At 40.3% G+C, this 12,788-nt stretch overlaps 1 protein-coding gene across 2 annotated transcripts in view; it reads left to right on the top strand.

Annotated features, from left to right (window-relative positions):
- Nucleotides 1–10,538, top strand: part of LOC116655369 — a 46,657-nt gene extending 36,119 nt beyond the window's left edge. For both annotated transcript variants that reach the window (XM_032453191.2, XR_006507614.1), the window contains one exon: nucleotides 10,400–10,538. In XM_032453191.2, coding sequence (XP_032309082.1) covers nucleotides 10,400–10,477 — 78 coding nt within the window. In that variant the 3' untranslated portion in view covers nucleotides 10,478–10,538. The remainder of the gene's footprint in view (nucleotides 1–10,399) is intronic.
- The last annotated feature ends 2,250 nt before the right edge of the window (nucleotides 10,539–12,788 follow it).

The raw sequence follows: 12,788 nt of genomic DNA, 5'->3' as shown, positions 1-12,788 counted from the left end.
ACTTTGCGCTCGCGTAATTTTTCAATTTGGCAGCGGAAATTGCCTAGGGAGGTGACTCTCACACACACACACCCTAACACACACACACACACACACATACTAACACTTATGCATATGCATGTGTGTATACCTTAACCCACATGCTGCTGCTGCTGTTGAAGCTCTCATGTGGCTGCCACACAGAACCACCTCCCCAACCTCCCCAACCCCTCGAAAAAAAAAGAAAGTAACAACCCCAACCCCAACCCCAACCCCACCGCAGCTGATGCTTTTTCTAATAATTAATTTAAAACTTTTTCTTTCAAACTGAGCACTGAGGTCCCCCCCTCAGGAAACCCAAAGCAAGCACACCAAAAAAAAAATGTTTTTATTAAAATTTATAAGATAATTAAATGAATAATTAATAAAATAAATAAAAGAAAGCAATATTAAACATTTAAAAATAATAAACAATTAAGAAAACTTTATTTAATATAAAGAATTGAGTGAGAAAACCCCTTAAGTGCAGTAGCCCCTTGGCAACTTATGAGGGAAACATTTTTTGGAGGCGCCACTAATTAACATAAGAGTTAAAAGGCAGTCTTGTACTTGCAACAAAAAAGGGCGGAGCTTTCTTGGGAAAATAAAGAAGAAGAAGAATTGGTAGCCATTTTGTGGCACATATCCCACACACACACACACTCACACTCACACAGTCGTACGTCACTCGTCACTAATTGCCTCAAACACCCACCTCCCACCCACCCTCGAAAAAATGGCTCTATTTTCCAATGCTTTCACCACTAAATCAAGACCTCATTGTGCCACAACGGGGCAAGGGCAGTGGCAGGGGCAGGGGCAGGATAACATAACATACTTGAACCCTGACATCCCATAGGCCAGAAGTCAACACGCCGTAACCTCTGACCCGGCCAGCCCCGGGACACCGGGTTAACCAAAAAAACCAAAACGCTTTTTATCCCAAAAGTGAGCATTTCGAAAGCGACAAAATAATCGGCATTTTATAAGCCATTATATGATGGGTAGGGGTAGGGGTAGGGGGTTGACCCCTGACCTCTTTGGTAGAACATATCCTGTATCCTGTTTCCTGTTCCTCTCGTCCTGTCCCGTTTCTGACAAAATGCAAATCAGAGAGACATGTAAATGAGCTCTAACCCCTTTGGTCTAACCCGGTGACCTCCTCCTAAACACCACATACACCACACACACACACACACACGCACAACCCCCTTGGCCAGAACCGGAATTTCTCCAACCCCAAATGTGGCAAATCTTTGCCTAAAACACTTAGCCAGAGAGACATGCCCCAGACATAGATGTCTGGGGTGGTCAGAGGTCAGGGGTTACAGGGCTCAAGGGCTTCTCAGTAATAGGGGTTGGGGTTCTTCTCCTAACTGGTAACTGGTAAGTGATATCGCTCATGACTGCTCGACTGGTTAACTGGTTGTCCTGTCTCGTCCTGTCCTGTCCTGTCCCAAAAGAGGGTAAGAGGTCAAGGGTGGCAAAGCTCACATATGCGGATCCTCAATCCTGATTCTGATTTCAGATTTCCATTCACATTTCCATCTCTATTTCCATTTATTTTCACTTACTTTCCCCCCGCTTTAGATGGTTTTGTTGCTTTGTTTGTTTGCTTGTCAACAATGTCCTTTTCCGTTTCGAATCCTTCACACACAATTCTCATATGTGTCTGAGTGTGTGTGTTTTGGGTGTGTTGACAAAGTTGTGTCTCGTCTGTGGCCATTCGGGGTAGAAAATGATGAAAATTTCCATATTATCGAAGTTCAACAGGGTAACCAAGGGGGCAGGACATTCAAGGCAGACAGGACTCTGTCAGGACAGTCAGAGTCAGAGTGTGTGTGTGTGTGATAATTTGTTGATTTGGGCCGGAGCTACTTGTTGCATATCGTCCTTGCCTCTTTGCCTCCTTGCCTCCTTGCCTCCAGGGGGGTGTCGAGTCACGGTCGCCATGTGTATTCTGATGCCGGACTTCAAGGGCGCGGCAGGGCACAAGACGTTTTTGTGTGTCTGCTGGCCTTGCTGGCCGAATATCCTTGCCCCGTCTTTCTGTGTTAATGTATTCATTGGAGGTCCTGGCGTTCTGGAGTCCTGGAGTCCGGATGTCGGATGCCTGATTCCGGATGCCGGAAGTAGTAGTCAGCAAGCCATAAAAACTTAAGGAAACAGGGAGGATATGTGTGTCGGGCATATGCTCTTGACTGCTTGACACACACACACAAACACACACATACATGGAGTATCCTGGAGTCAAGGATACACAGACACAGACACAGACAGCAACAGGACTCGGCTAGCTAGAATGTGACGGAAGGAGGGGGTGTTGACTGAGGTTGCCCGACTTTTCCTTTTTCTTTTTCTTTTTTTTTTTTTTGGCTGGCTGGAAGGATGGCTGGCAGGACGAAGTGAAAGTGAGTCACATGCCAGGACGACAGTGTCGACTTGCCTGGTCAATTGCCATGTGTGTGTGTGGCAGTGTGTGTGGGAGGGGAGGGAGATGGAGTGTGAAACGACCTTGGCCTTACTTTCGCCTTTTGTCGTTCTTGTCGCCGCCTTTGTTATGCGTGTGTGTGTGTGTGTCTGTGTGGTCGTCCTTTCTTGGTCCTTTTTTTTTTTTGGTTTTGGTTTTGGTTTTTGGTTAGCTCCTGTAATTTTATGCGGATTATCACAGCTCACACACACAGTTGTGTGTACAGGTGTGCTTGTCAGACGACGTCTGCCTTTCAAGATGGCAGCTGTTTTTTCCCGGCAAGGTCAAGTCGCTCGCTCGGTTGCCAGGCAAGGTCGTTTCTTCCTCCTCCCACTGCTCCCTCTCCAAGGTAGGGGAGTTGGGTGGCTCCGGAAGTTAAAAGCTTTAAACAAAATGAGAAAAAAAAAGCCACCAGAGAGGCACTCGAGGAGGAGCCGCAGCAGCCGGCACGGCGGACAGTCTGGATTTTAATTTCAATGAGATGCCGGGGAGCCAAAGCGCCAAAAACCAACCAACCAGCCACTCACTCCCTGTCTGTCCTCCCCCCAAAGAAACTCCTTCACGGCGGCCACGCAACGTCCTTGAAAAAAAAAAAAACACCAAGAAGAAGATGGTAGAAGGAGGTGTATGTGTTTTTTTTGTCTCTAGGTCAGGGCACCTGTTGCAAGAGGTCTGGAGGCATTCTAATTAGTTGCCAGACTCAATACCAAAGTCAATAATCATTATTCGCAGGATATACTGGCAGGATATCGCAGGATATTCGTATGAGTTCGAGGCATCAGTTTGATTTTTTATTGAGAAACTTTTTTGTGGTCGAACATGGAAATGCAATAAATCATTGGATCTTCCCTCCACAGGACTCCACAGGACTTTGCAGGATGAGGTCTTAGTGTTAATATATATCCTACACAGTATTTGCATTTCTCTCATTTATTTTTTATTATTTTTTTTACAATTTCTCTGCTAAACTTTTTGGCGGAAATTACTAGCTCGAGAACAAACGCATTAAAAATATAAAATGAGAAATGAGAAATGGCAGCATCGGCTTTCAAACAATAACAAAAAACTATTATAACTGACTTTCTACAGCTCATGTGTATGGATGATGTCCTTACAGGACACTCACTCCCTCTCACTCACACTAAGAGTGATATAAACAAAGCAATACAAAGATACGGATACAAATGCAAACGGATAAAATGAGTGGAAAAAAATGTATAATTATTTTAATACAAAAGCGCAAAAACAAAAAGCGACAACAAAAGCGAAAATTGCATTAACAATGCAGCCCAGTACCCCCCAAGTCCTTCCTAGACCTCTCCAGCCCCTCCAAAATCCAATAAGTAGACACTGAAATGGTGTGGGGGTAGGGGTAAAAATTATAACCCAAAACCCCAAACACATGAGAGCATTACAAAAAAAAAATAATAAATAAAAAACGAGATACAGTCCATGTTGGAGGGGAAAAAAAACGAAACGAGAAGCGAAAAAATACCGCGCCAAATTATATTATAATTATATTTAAAATGCTGACGACGGGGCCGCCAACTGCCACGCCCCCCTGTCCCTGTTGTGTGCCAGAGTGTGTGTGTCCATGCAGCGATGTAGAAAAAATTACTAATAATTTTTGGTGGAAAAAAAATATAGAACGTTTTAAATTTCAACGTACATGGCATAGAAGCGAGTCATAAAAAAGCTAAAAAACTGTGAGAGAAGTAATAGCATTTCTTTGGTATTTTTAATACTCTTTTTTAGGTTTTTAATTTTTATAAATTTTTTTAATTTTATAAACCAACGGACAGTAGCGGACAAGCGGACAAAAGGACAAGCTTATAGCCAGAAAAAAATATAATATTTAGAGATCTATCATATAATTTAAATAAAATTTGAATTAATATAAAAGTAACTAGCGGACAGTGGCGGACACTGGCGGACAGCTAGAAAAATCTGCAATAAAAACCCTAAATCATAATCCCCCCTATAGCCAACACTCCCCAATCCACCATCTAGGGCATAAATAGATGAAAATTAAATGAGATTTTGCGCTGAACTATGAGCTATATACCAGGCCCGTCTTCTAACTTTTTTCCTTTTTATTTTTTTCTCACCATAATACCATAGTATAGATGTACAAACATATATAAAATAAATACACACACAACAACAATGACATTGACAACAATGGCAAGAAGTAATCGAGGGGGGAGGAGTGAATGGAGGGGCTATGGCAGGATAACAAGCGAATAAATTTCAAGCGCTTCGGGAACACGTATCACGTATACGCCATGTGTAACACGGTTGCCGCAGTGCAGCCAAACAAACGTTTAGACGAATGTGTTAGTGAGTGTGTGTGATGGAATGAGGAGGTCCTGTATTTTTTTTCTTCCTTCTTTTTTTTTTGGCCAAACAGGAAGGAGGCCTAGGTCCTGGCCAAGAGCCAAAAACTCTGATGCTAACTATAATTTGCACCGTTTGTTGTTGCTTCTGTTTTAATTTCATTTGCTTACTATTGCTTTATTTTATTTTATATTTTTTTATATTTTTTTATGAGGTTAGCTTGGGCCAGGATAGGGTCCTGGGCCAGCCACATTCGTGCCGCTTTGTCGGCTTTCCCATTTTTTGTTCAAGTAATTTATGTATTTATTATTATGTTTTTTTTTTTTTTTTATAAAAGTCGGCATGGCATGCTATTTTTTGGTATTTAGACAAAAACCCAATTGCCGCCCTAACTGACTTTGGCATAGACAATATGGATGGGATAGTCTGATTTCCACACAAAATTTATCCCATTACAAATTGAATTTGTTCAATTTCCCTTCCAGGCTTAATACACAGTTTCAGTTTTTGGTCAAACAAATTGTGAAAAAGATGGAAAATATTATTGAAATTGAGAACCAGGTGAGTGGGTTTTGTTTTCTAATTTTTTTATATTCTTTTTTTTTTGAAGATAAGACACTGCGGTTGGTCTTAGGGGTTATCCATCTAACCTCTGACCTTCCTCTTTATAACTCTTATCTTTGGTTTCAAGTAAATATTAGTTATATTTCTTCATAACTGATAGTCTCTTGCCTTGACCTTTCTCTGAAGAAATCTCTTTCTTTTTCTCTCAAAAATAAAATCCAAAAAATAAAACCACAAATTCAATTACCTACAGACTGTCAGGGAAAAAAAGGACGATTTCTGTATCCATAATTCTGTATCCTTCGCAAATACATCATTTTCATTTTGGCGGAAAATCTCAACTACAACGTACTCTCTGCCAGTGACAGCATGGGCGTAGGCTACAAAAAAAAGGGGGGGACTCTACCAACCATTTTTTTTATGTATATGTTCGAGTAATACTTTTGCAAAGTTGGCTTCTAGTGGAATCAGAATAAGGGGGGAGGCTGTAAAATTTGTGTCTAAACGCAAAACAAGGCGTTAGGGGGGGAGGGGGGAGTGGAGAGAAAAAAACGAATAAAATAAATATAACGACAGCGCCAGGATTCAGCTGCTCAGCTGTGTGCTCCTTGTGCGAGTCCTTTTTCGAGGCAAGATTCGTATTTTTCAAGGGGGGGAATCGCGCACACAACCGTTCAATCAACACCCCATTTGACTAACAACAGCAACAAGAAAAGGGGGGGTTCTATACACACACACACACACACCAATACACACTCTCTGATACACACTCTCTGATACACACACCCCCACACAAACACTATTCTAACGTTCGCGGAGCTATAAAAATATTTTTTAACATTTCTGGCGCGGCAACATTTTCTTTTCTAAGGAGCTCCATCTCTTTCTCTTTCTTCCCCCTTTCTACCCATCTCTTTCTATGCTCCCCCCCTAAGCTCCATCTCTTTCTATGGCTGTGTCTTTGTAGAAGAAAACTGTTAGAGCTGCCAAAGTTTGCGTCTGTTTGTCTTCAGAAAGGCAACGAATTTATTTATTTTTATTTTTATTTTTTTTGGGGCTAGAACCCCCTAAAAAGAAAAAGAAGAAGAAGAGGGTAATGAGCTGTTAGTGCCATCTTACTCTAACACCAAATAAGAAGAAGAGGCAACAAAAAATAATAATAATAATAATAATGAAAAGTTTTATGCATAGAAAGAGCAAAGGCAAGGCCAAAAAAAAAAGGAAAAAAAAAATATTAAGGGGGGGATGTATTTGAAACTAAACTGCAAAATAGAAGAAACTCTGCACATTAACCATCTACCAGGCCAGGCTACCCCCTCCCCCCTTCTATCCACAGCCTCTGCATCCTATCCCCCCCCTTGTGATTTTCTCCCAAAAACTCAACATAAAGAAAGTTGTAACTATGAAAATTTTATAAATTCCGCAGATTTTCTGGCGCTAAGAAAGTGGAGAAAGCAGTGGCGGTGGCTGAAAAAAGGGGGTACACCGCGGCGGTTCTACGGTCGTTTGGGGCAACACTGTAGGGGGGGTACTGCTGCCTTTGATAATGTGAGCGTTGGCATTTCAGTTTGCTCTTGCCACTTCTTGTGCCTCATAGTTGCTAAACTTTTCCACCATACAGACATGGGGCAGGGGCGTAGTGCCTAGCAGGGGTAGTTGGGATGGGGGATTGGGTCCGGGGGGCAGTGGATGGGCCACTCGAGAGGCGTTGCTTTGATGGGATTGCCGCACAAGTCGTAATACTTAGCAACAGAATAAGTGAAGCACTTGGGGGCAGGGGTGGTCGAGTGAAGTATTCGAAGGATATTAGTTTAGTTTTCGACAAAACTAAGAAATTGATTAAAAAAGCATGCTTTTAATTAGCTTTTGGGTGGGGATAAGGGAAAATATGGAAGTTGAGGGCTTCTCAGGCGCAAATCTGACTCCTAGACCTAAAAAGCATATCCTTTTCTTCTAAAACAAAATAAATTTTTGTTAAAAAAGCATGCTTTTTTTTAGGTTTAAGCATCAAAAGCAAAAAAAGCATGCTTTTTTGAAGTTAAAGCCTAAAAAGCAAATGTTGTATGTGATACCTGGTACTTTCCATTACTAAATTGCTTCAAAAAGCATGCTTTTTACAATTTTTCACATCTGTACTGGCACTAGAGCCAAAAAGCATACTTTACTTCTTCCTTACAAGCAAATTTTTCAAAAAAGCATGCTTTTTATAAGAGTTATCATTGATATTGGCACTAGACCTAAAAATCACATGAGATATATGATATCCAGTACTTTTCATAGCTTATTGCTTCAAAAAGCAGGTTTTTTATATGTTTTTTTTTACGAATCACTTTGAAATCGACCTAAAAAGCATGTTATTTTTTTAAAAGCATGATTTTTATACAATTCTCATTGATACTCACATTAGACCTAAAAATCATATAATATATATGATACCTGGTACTCTGCAAGGCTAATTTGTTGCAAAAAGCATGCTTTTTATGCTTTTTCACTTATAATTAACTTTGAACTAAACCTAAAAAGCATGTTTTTTTTCTTAAAAGCATGCTTTTTATATGATTTCACATTGATACTGGTACTAGATCGAAAAAGCATAAGTTTCATATAATACAGAAACTTTAAATTGCAAAATTTATGAAAAAAGCATGCTTTTTCTTAGTTTTTGCCTTGAAATCAATGCAGTATTGGAAGAAACATGACAGTAAGCTTAAAAACAGCCTGGTATGTGATACCCAGTACTTTTCCTACCATAATTAGCTAGAAAACTAAAGTTTAAACTCACAACCCCCTTAACAGTATTGATCCCCTATATATTTTTCCGCAAAATTTGCTTTTTTGATTGAAATAAATTGGAAAACATTTAAAGGCCTCGGGAGAAGAAATCCAGGAAAGGATGAGGCTGAGAGGATGATGTTTGGGCTGTGGTTCTGTGGCGTGGTGGCGTGGGGGCGGGAGGCGGCAGTAAACAACACAAATTCATTCAAATTCAATGAAAGTTAATAAGGATGTCTGGTGGTAGAGTGGCAGGACTCTACTCAGACTCTTGTCTGGAAACTGGTTATCCTGGGTGGTATTCTCCTTGATGGTGAAAACTCCGAACCAGCCGATTGAATTATTTAATAAATTAATTGCGCAAATTAAGTTCAAGACTCGACCGACCACGCCCACATCCCAATTTCCTTTTTTGCGGCTGTGATAAAGTAATTAAGAGTTCCGGCCAGGACTCTCCAGGACTCACTAGGATATAAGTGTATAAGTGCATTTGGTTGCAAAAAAGGATATCCCTCAAGACCATCTAATTTTAGAAAATTTTCATTTTACCCTCTTTTTCTCAAGGATAATAAAAAAATAGAAGGAAAAAGAAGCAATCATCGATCGATAATTTTTAATGTAGTCGTATTTCTTTTTAAGCACTTGCTGTTGTACCTTTTTGGCTGGCTGTCCCAGGACCCGTCAGGACCCTCCCAGGACTCCCAGGACCCAGTCCTTTGCCATCTAAAACCCTCTGTTCAACCCATCGAACCCCTCCCTCTACTCTCTACTCCCTCTACTCTCTACTTTTCGGTTCACTTCAGTTGAATTTCGTTTTCGGGTTTTCTTTTTTTTTTCTTTTTTTAATATTTACCCAATTCATCAAAAAATAAGTAATTATAAACTTTTCAGTTTTTCTTGCGTCTATGCTAGCTCTGTCCCTTTTCCACTTTCTCAATATGTGTATGTGTGTGTGTGTGTGTGTGTGTGTGAGCGTTTCCCGTTAGGAAAACGCTTTCCCTGCCTTTTCCTTTACATTTTTTCCTTTTCAGTTTTTTCGTTTTTTTTTTTATTTTCAGCTTCGATGATGTCTTCCCCTTGAATCCTTGAGAGGCAGGACCTCCCCCCCCTCCTCCCTTCTCCCCTTCTCCCCTTCTGCTTCTTCTTCTGCCGCGCAAAGTAGAAAAAAATTGGAAACAACCCCGAAAAAAAAAAAAAAACAAAATATAAAGAAAGTTTTTGTTGTATAAGCGAAAAACTAAGCTTCTATTCAAATTCTACGCCATCGAGTGCTTCGTTTTTATTATTCATTCATTCTCCTCTCTCCTCCTCTCTCCCTTTCCCTCCTTTCTCTCCTTTCTCTTTTTTTTTTTTCGTCCTTACTTTTTCCTTGTTGTTGTATTTTTGGCACAAGCGAATTGAAAGCTAAAGGAAAAAATGGGGGAGAAAAAAAAGTAAAAAGATGAAAAATGTAAAGAAAGAGGAAAGTTTCCGATTACCGTGGGGGCGGTTCATAGAGGATGGGGTGGTGGGGGTGGCGGGTTCAAGGGGGGGAGTGGGGGGGTGGTGGCATTGTAGGCCCAGCACAAAGCCAAGCACTAGTCGCCGCTTTCCGCCCCAAACCCTCCCACTAACCCCCTTACCAGAAAAAAAAAAAAAAACAAAAAATTCTGTACAAAAGGGCGGTGGGTGGCAAAGAGTGGGTGGTGGGTGGGCGGCTAGAGTGGGCGGGACAGGAGCGATACACGCGCGTCTTTTGAGCATAAGTAGAATATAAAAATTTTGCGATTATGAATTTGAATAAAAACGATACGAAGCCAAAAGCAAGTACGCCGGCCGTCGTCGCCGCGGTCTCTGTCTCAGTCGCAGTCGCAGTCGCAGTCGCGGTCGCTGTCGCTGTCTCAGTCGACTTTGCTGTTAACGCTTGACAATGTAGTTGTTGCTTGGTCCTTCGTCCTTCGTCCTTTATCCTTGGCTGGATTAGAAGCTGTCAAGGGGCAGGGGGCGGGAGCTCCTTTTTTTTTTTGGGAGAGGGGGTGGCCAAATAGTCGCTGCCTACGCTTTCTTTTGTAGTTGTAGTTGTACACTCGAAAAAATTAGGCACTTCCTTTCACAATTTCAGCATAAAAAGATTCAAGAATTTATATTTAAGATTTCTACTAACATTTTTTTGTAAAAAAATGCATACTTGTAACTAATTTAGTTTTTTTTAAATGAACAAAATATTTTTAAACTCTTCTATTTATTTTTTTTTTTTAGATTTTTCAACCAAAGGATCGAAACAGGACCCGAGTTCCAAACAGGACTGGAGCAGAACTATTTTTGTTTAATTTTTAGTTTGAAAATTTTTGTAAAAAAAGAAATAATTAAAATAAAGTATCCCCTTTTTCTCTCAGTACTTTCAGCTTTTGATTATAATTTTCATTTATTTATTTTTTTTTTGTGGAACATTACATTTTTCACTTGCAACCTAGCCCCTCCCCACCGCCCCTGTCTCAAATCACAAAAGCATCGACGATCGCTTCGCAGTCGACGTCGCCGTCGCTGTCGCTGTCGCTGCCGCGGCATAATAATAACACAATCAATAATAAGAGGAAGAGCAGGCAGGTCCTGGGAGCGCCAGGATGAGCAGGAGCAGGAGTCGGGGGCGGGGGTGGCAAGAAAATGTGAAATAGTAAGTAGAGGATTGCTGTATTAGAGGCTGGTGCCGCCGCCGCCGCGATGTGTGGCATGGAAGGACTAAGGTGGCAGTCAGGACGACGGCAGGACGAAGGATAAGGACGAAGACGAAGACGCAGTCAGCGAGAGAGACAGGCGACAAGAAGATGGCGGAGTCGACGTTGGCAAATGTTTAAGCTAAGGATTAATATTTTTCTGGATATTTTTTGTTGCTTTCGTTTTTAGAATTTTGTACTTACATGCGAGTCCTTGTTGCTCCTTTAGCTATATATATGTATGTGTGTTTGTGTGGGTATTAAAATGAAGGAAAATCAAGAGGAGAGACAGTGCAGATGTAGCAGAAATCTTTGTAAGCAGTTTTCACTTCTGAAAAAACCCCGAAATGATGAATAGAGTTACTCAAATAAAAAAAAATACAAAAAAAAAAGAAAAGAAAAGGCAAGAAGGATGTCTCAGGATATGCCTTGTGTGTGTCTCAGTGTGTAGTTCAAACATGTTTAAAATTTCTATAACGTTGTGTGCTGGCTTTGATAAGTGGTGGTATGGTGGTATGGTGGAATGGAAATGGGTGGTCCTTTTTGGTATTAAGGACGGGTGTCCTGGCAGCAATAACTTCTAGTTCGCTTTTTTTTCTTTTCTTTTTTTTTTGGATTTTTTTTTAATATTGTTTGGATTTGACGTTCGCAAAGGATATGGCAAGGAGCAGGAGCAGGAGCCAAGGCACCACAGCACAGTGCTTTTCATTAAAATTCTCCCTAGTCATTTGACAGTATGCCAGTAGTATAGGAGGGTAGTGGGAGGAAATGATTGATTGTCATTCCTAAATAAAAAAAAAAATAAAATAAAAAGGAAGTAGAGAGCTCTCCTTGCCTTCTAAGATTCTACGCGAAAAAAAAATCCAACATTAAACAGATAAGCAAGGCACGAGGTTTTAATTTTAGCATTTGTTTGTATTTTTCTTATTTATTATTATTATTATTTTTTTTTTGTAACAAAATAAAATATATCTGTGCCTCGTGCAGGGATCAGTGAACTGCACTTATCACAACCGACTGAGAGAGAGAGAGTGAGTTTCGACTCCCCTGAGGGGGTGATCCAAATAAAAAATTCTAATATTCATTCAACGAGTCATACATAGGCTTTGAAAGTCCGTCCGGGAGTCATTGCCCTGCCCCGGGGCATCATCATCATCATTCACATCCACATCCACATCCACCTCGTCATGATCACCTTTTCGGTTCCGATTCTCCGATCGGCTTCGATGGGGGTTGTGAATCATATTGGCCAAGTCAACGATCCCTACCTCCGGCCACCTCGCTCTCTAAGCACCCTCCCAAAAGCCTTCAAAATAATAAACTATATATGGTATATATGAAAAATAAATAGGGGGGAAGGGGAGAGCGCAGGGGAAGAATTGGGCAGGGAGAACGTAGAACGGAGAACGCAGAGCGCCGAGAGCCGAGAGCCGCTGCTGCAGCGCTGCCGGGTGAGATCACCCGAGTGCGTCGCAGTGCGAATTTGCCAAAAAATTTACACCCAAGGTGGAAAAAATAGTACTGGCTTTTGGAATTATTATTTTTATAGATTGTATTTTGTTGAATAATATTTTTTAAGATTTAAAATTATAACTATACATGTAAAATAAAGGAAATAAGTTTTTACTTCTTTAGTTTGTTTGATTTTTTTAATGATTTTAAGTTGGCTGATATTTGCAGGTAAGTTATATACTATATATTATTATATAGTATACAGGTAAATTATTTTATAGACTATATATATGAATATTTTATTGAAAACTCTATTATTTCAGTTTTTCATCAAGATTATCATGAAGTTTATTAAAATTTCTCCATCAAATACAGTTCAGATTTTAAGATATTAGGTATGAGATTTGGTTGGAAAAATGGTTTAGTGTAAAAAAATTATTATTTTTATTATTTTTTTAAATATTTATAATAATATATAAGCA

Source organism: Drosophila ananassae, chromosome XL (assembly GCF_017639315.1).
Source record: "Drosophila ananassae strain 14024-0371.13 chromosome XL, ASM1763931v2, whole genome shotgun sequence".
Classification (NCBI taxonomy): Eukaryota; Metazoa; Arthropoda; class Insecta; order Diptera; family Drosophilidae; genus Drosophila; species Drosophila ananassae.
The sequence above is the reverse complement of the archived record's forward strand: the minus strand, read 5'-3'. Positions and strand labels throughout refer to the sequence as shown.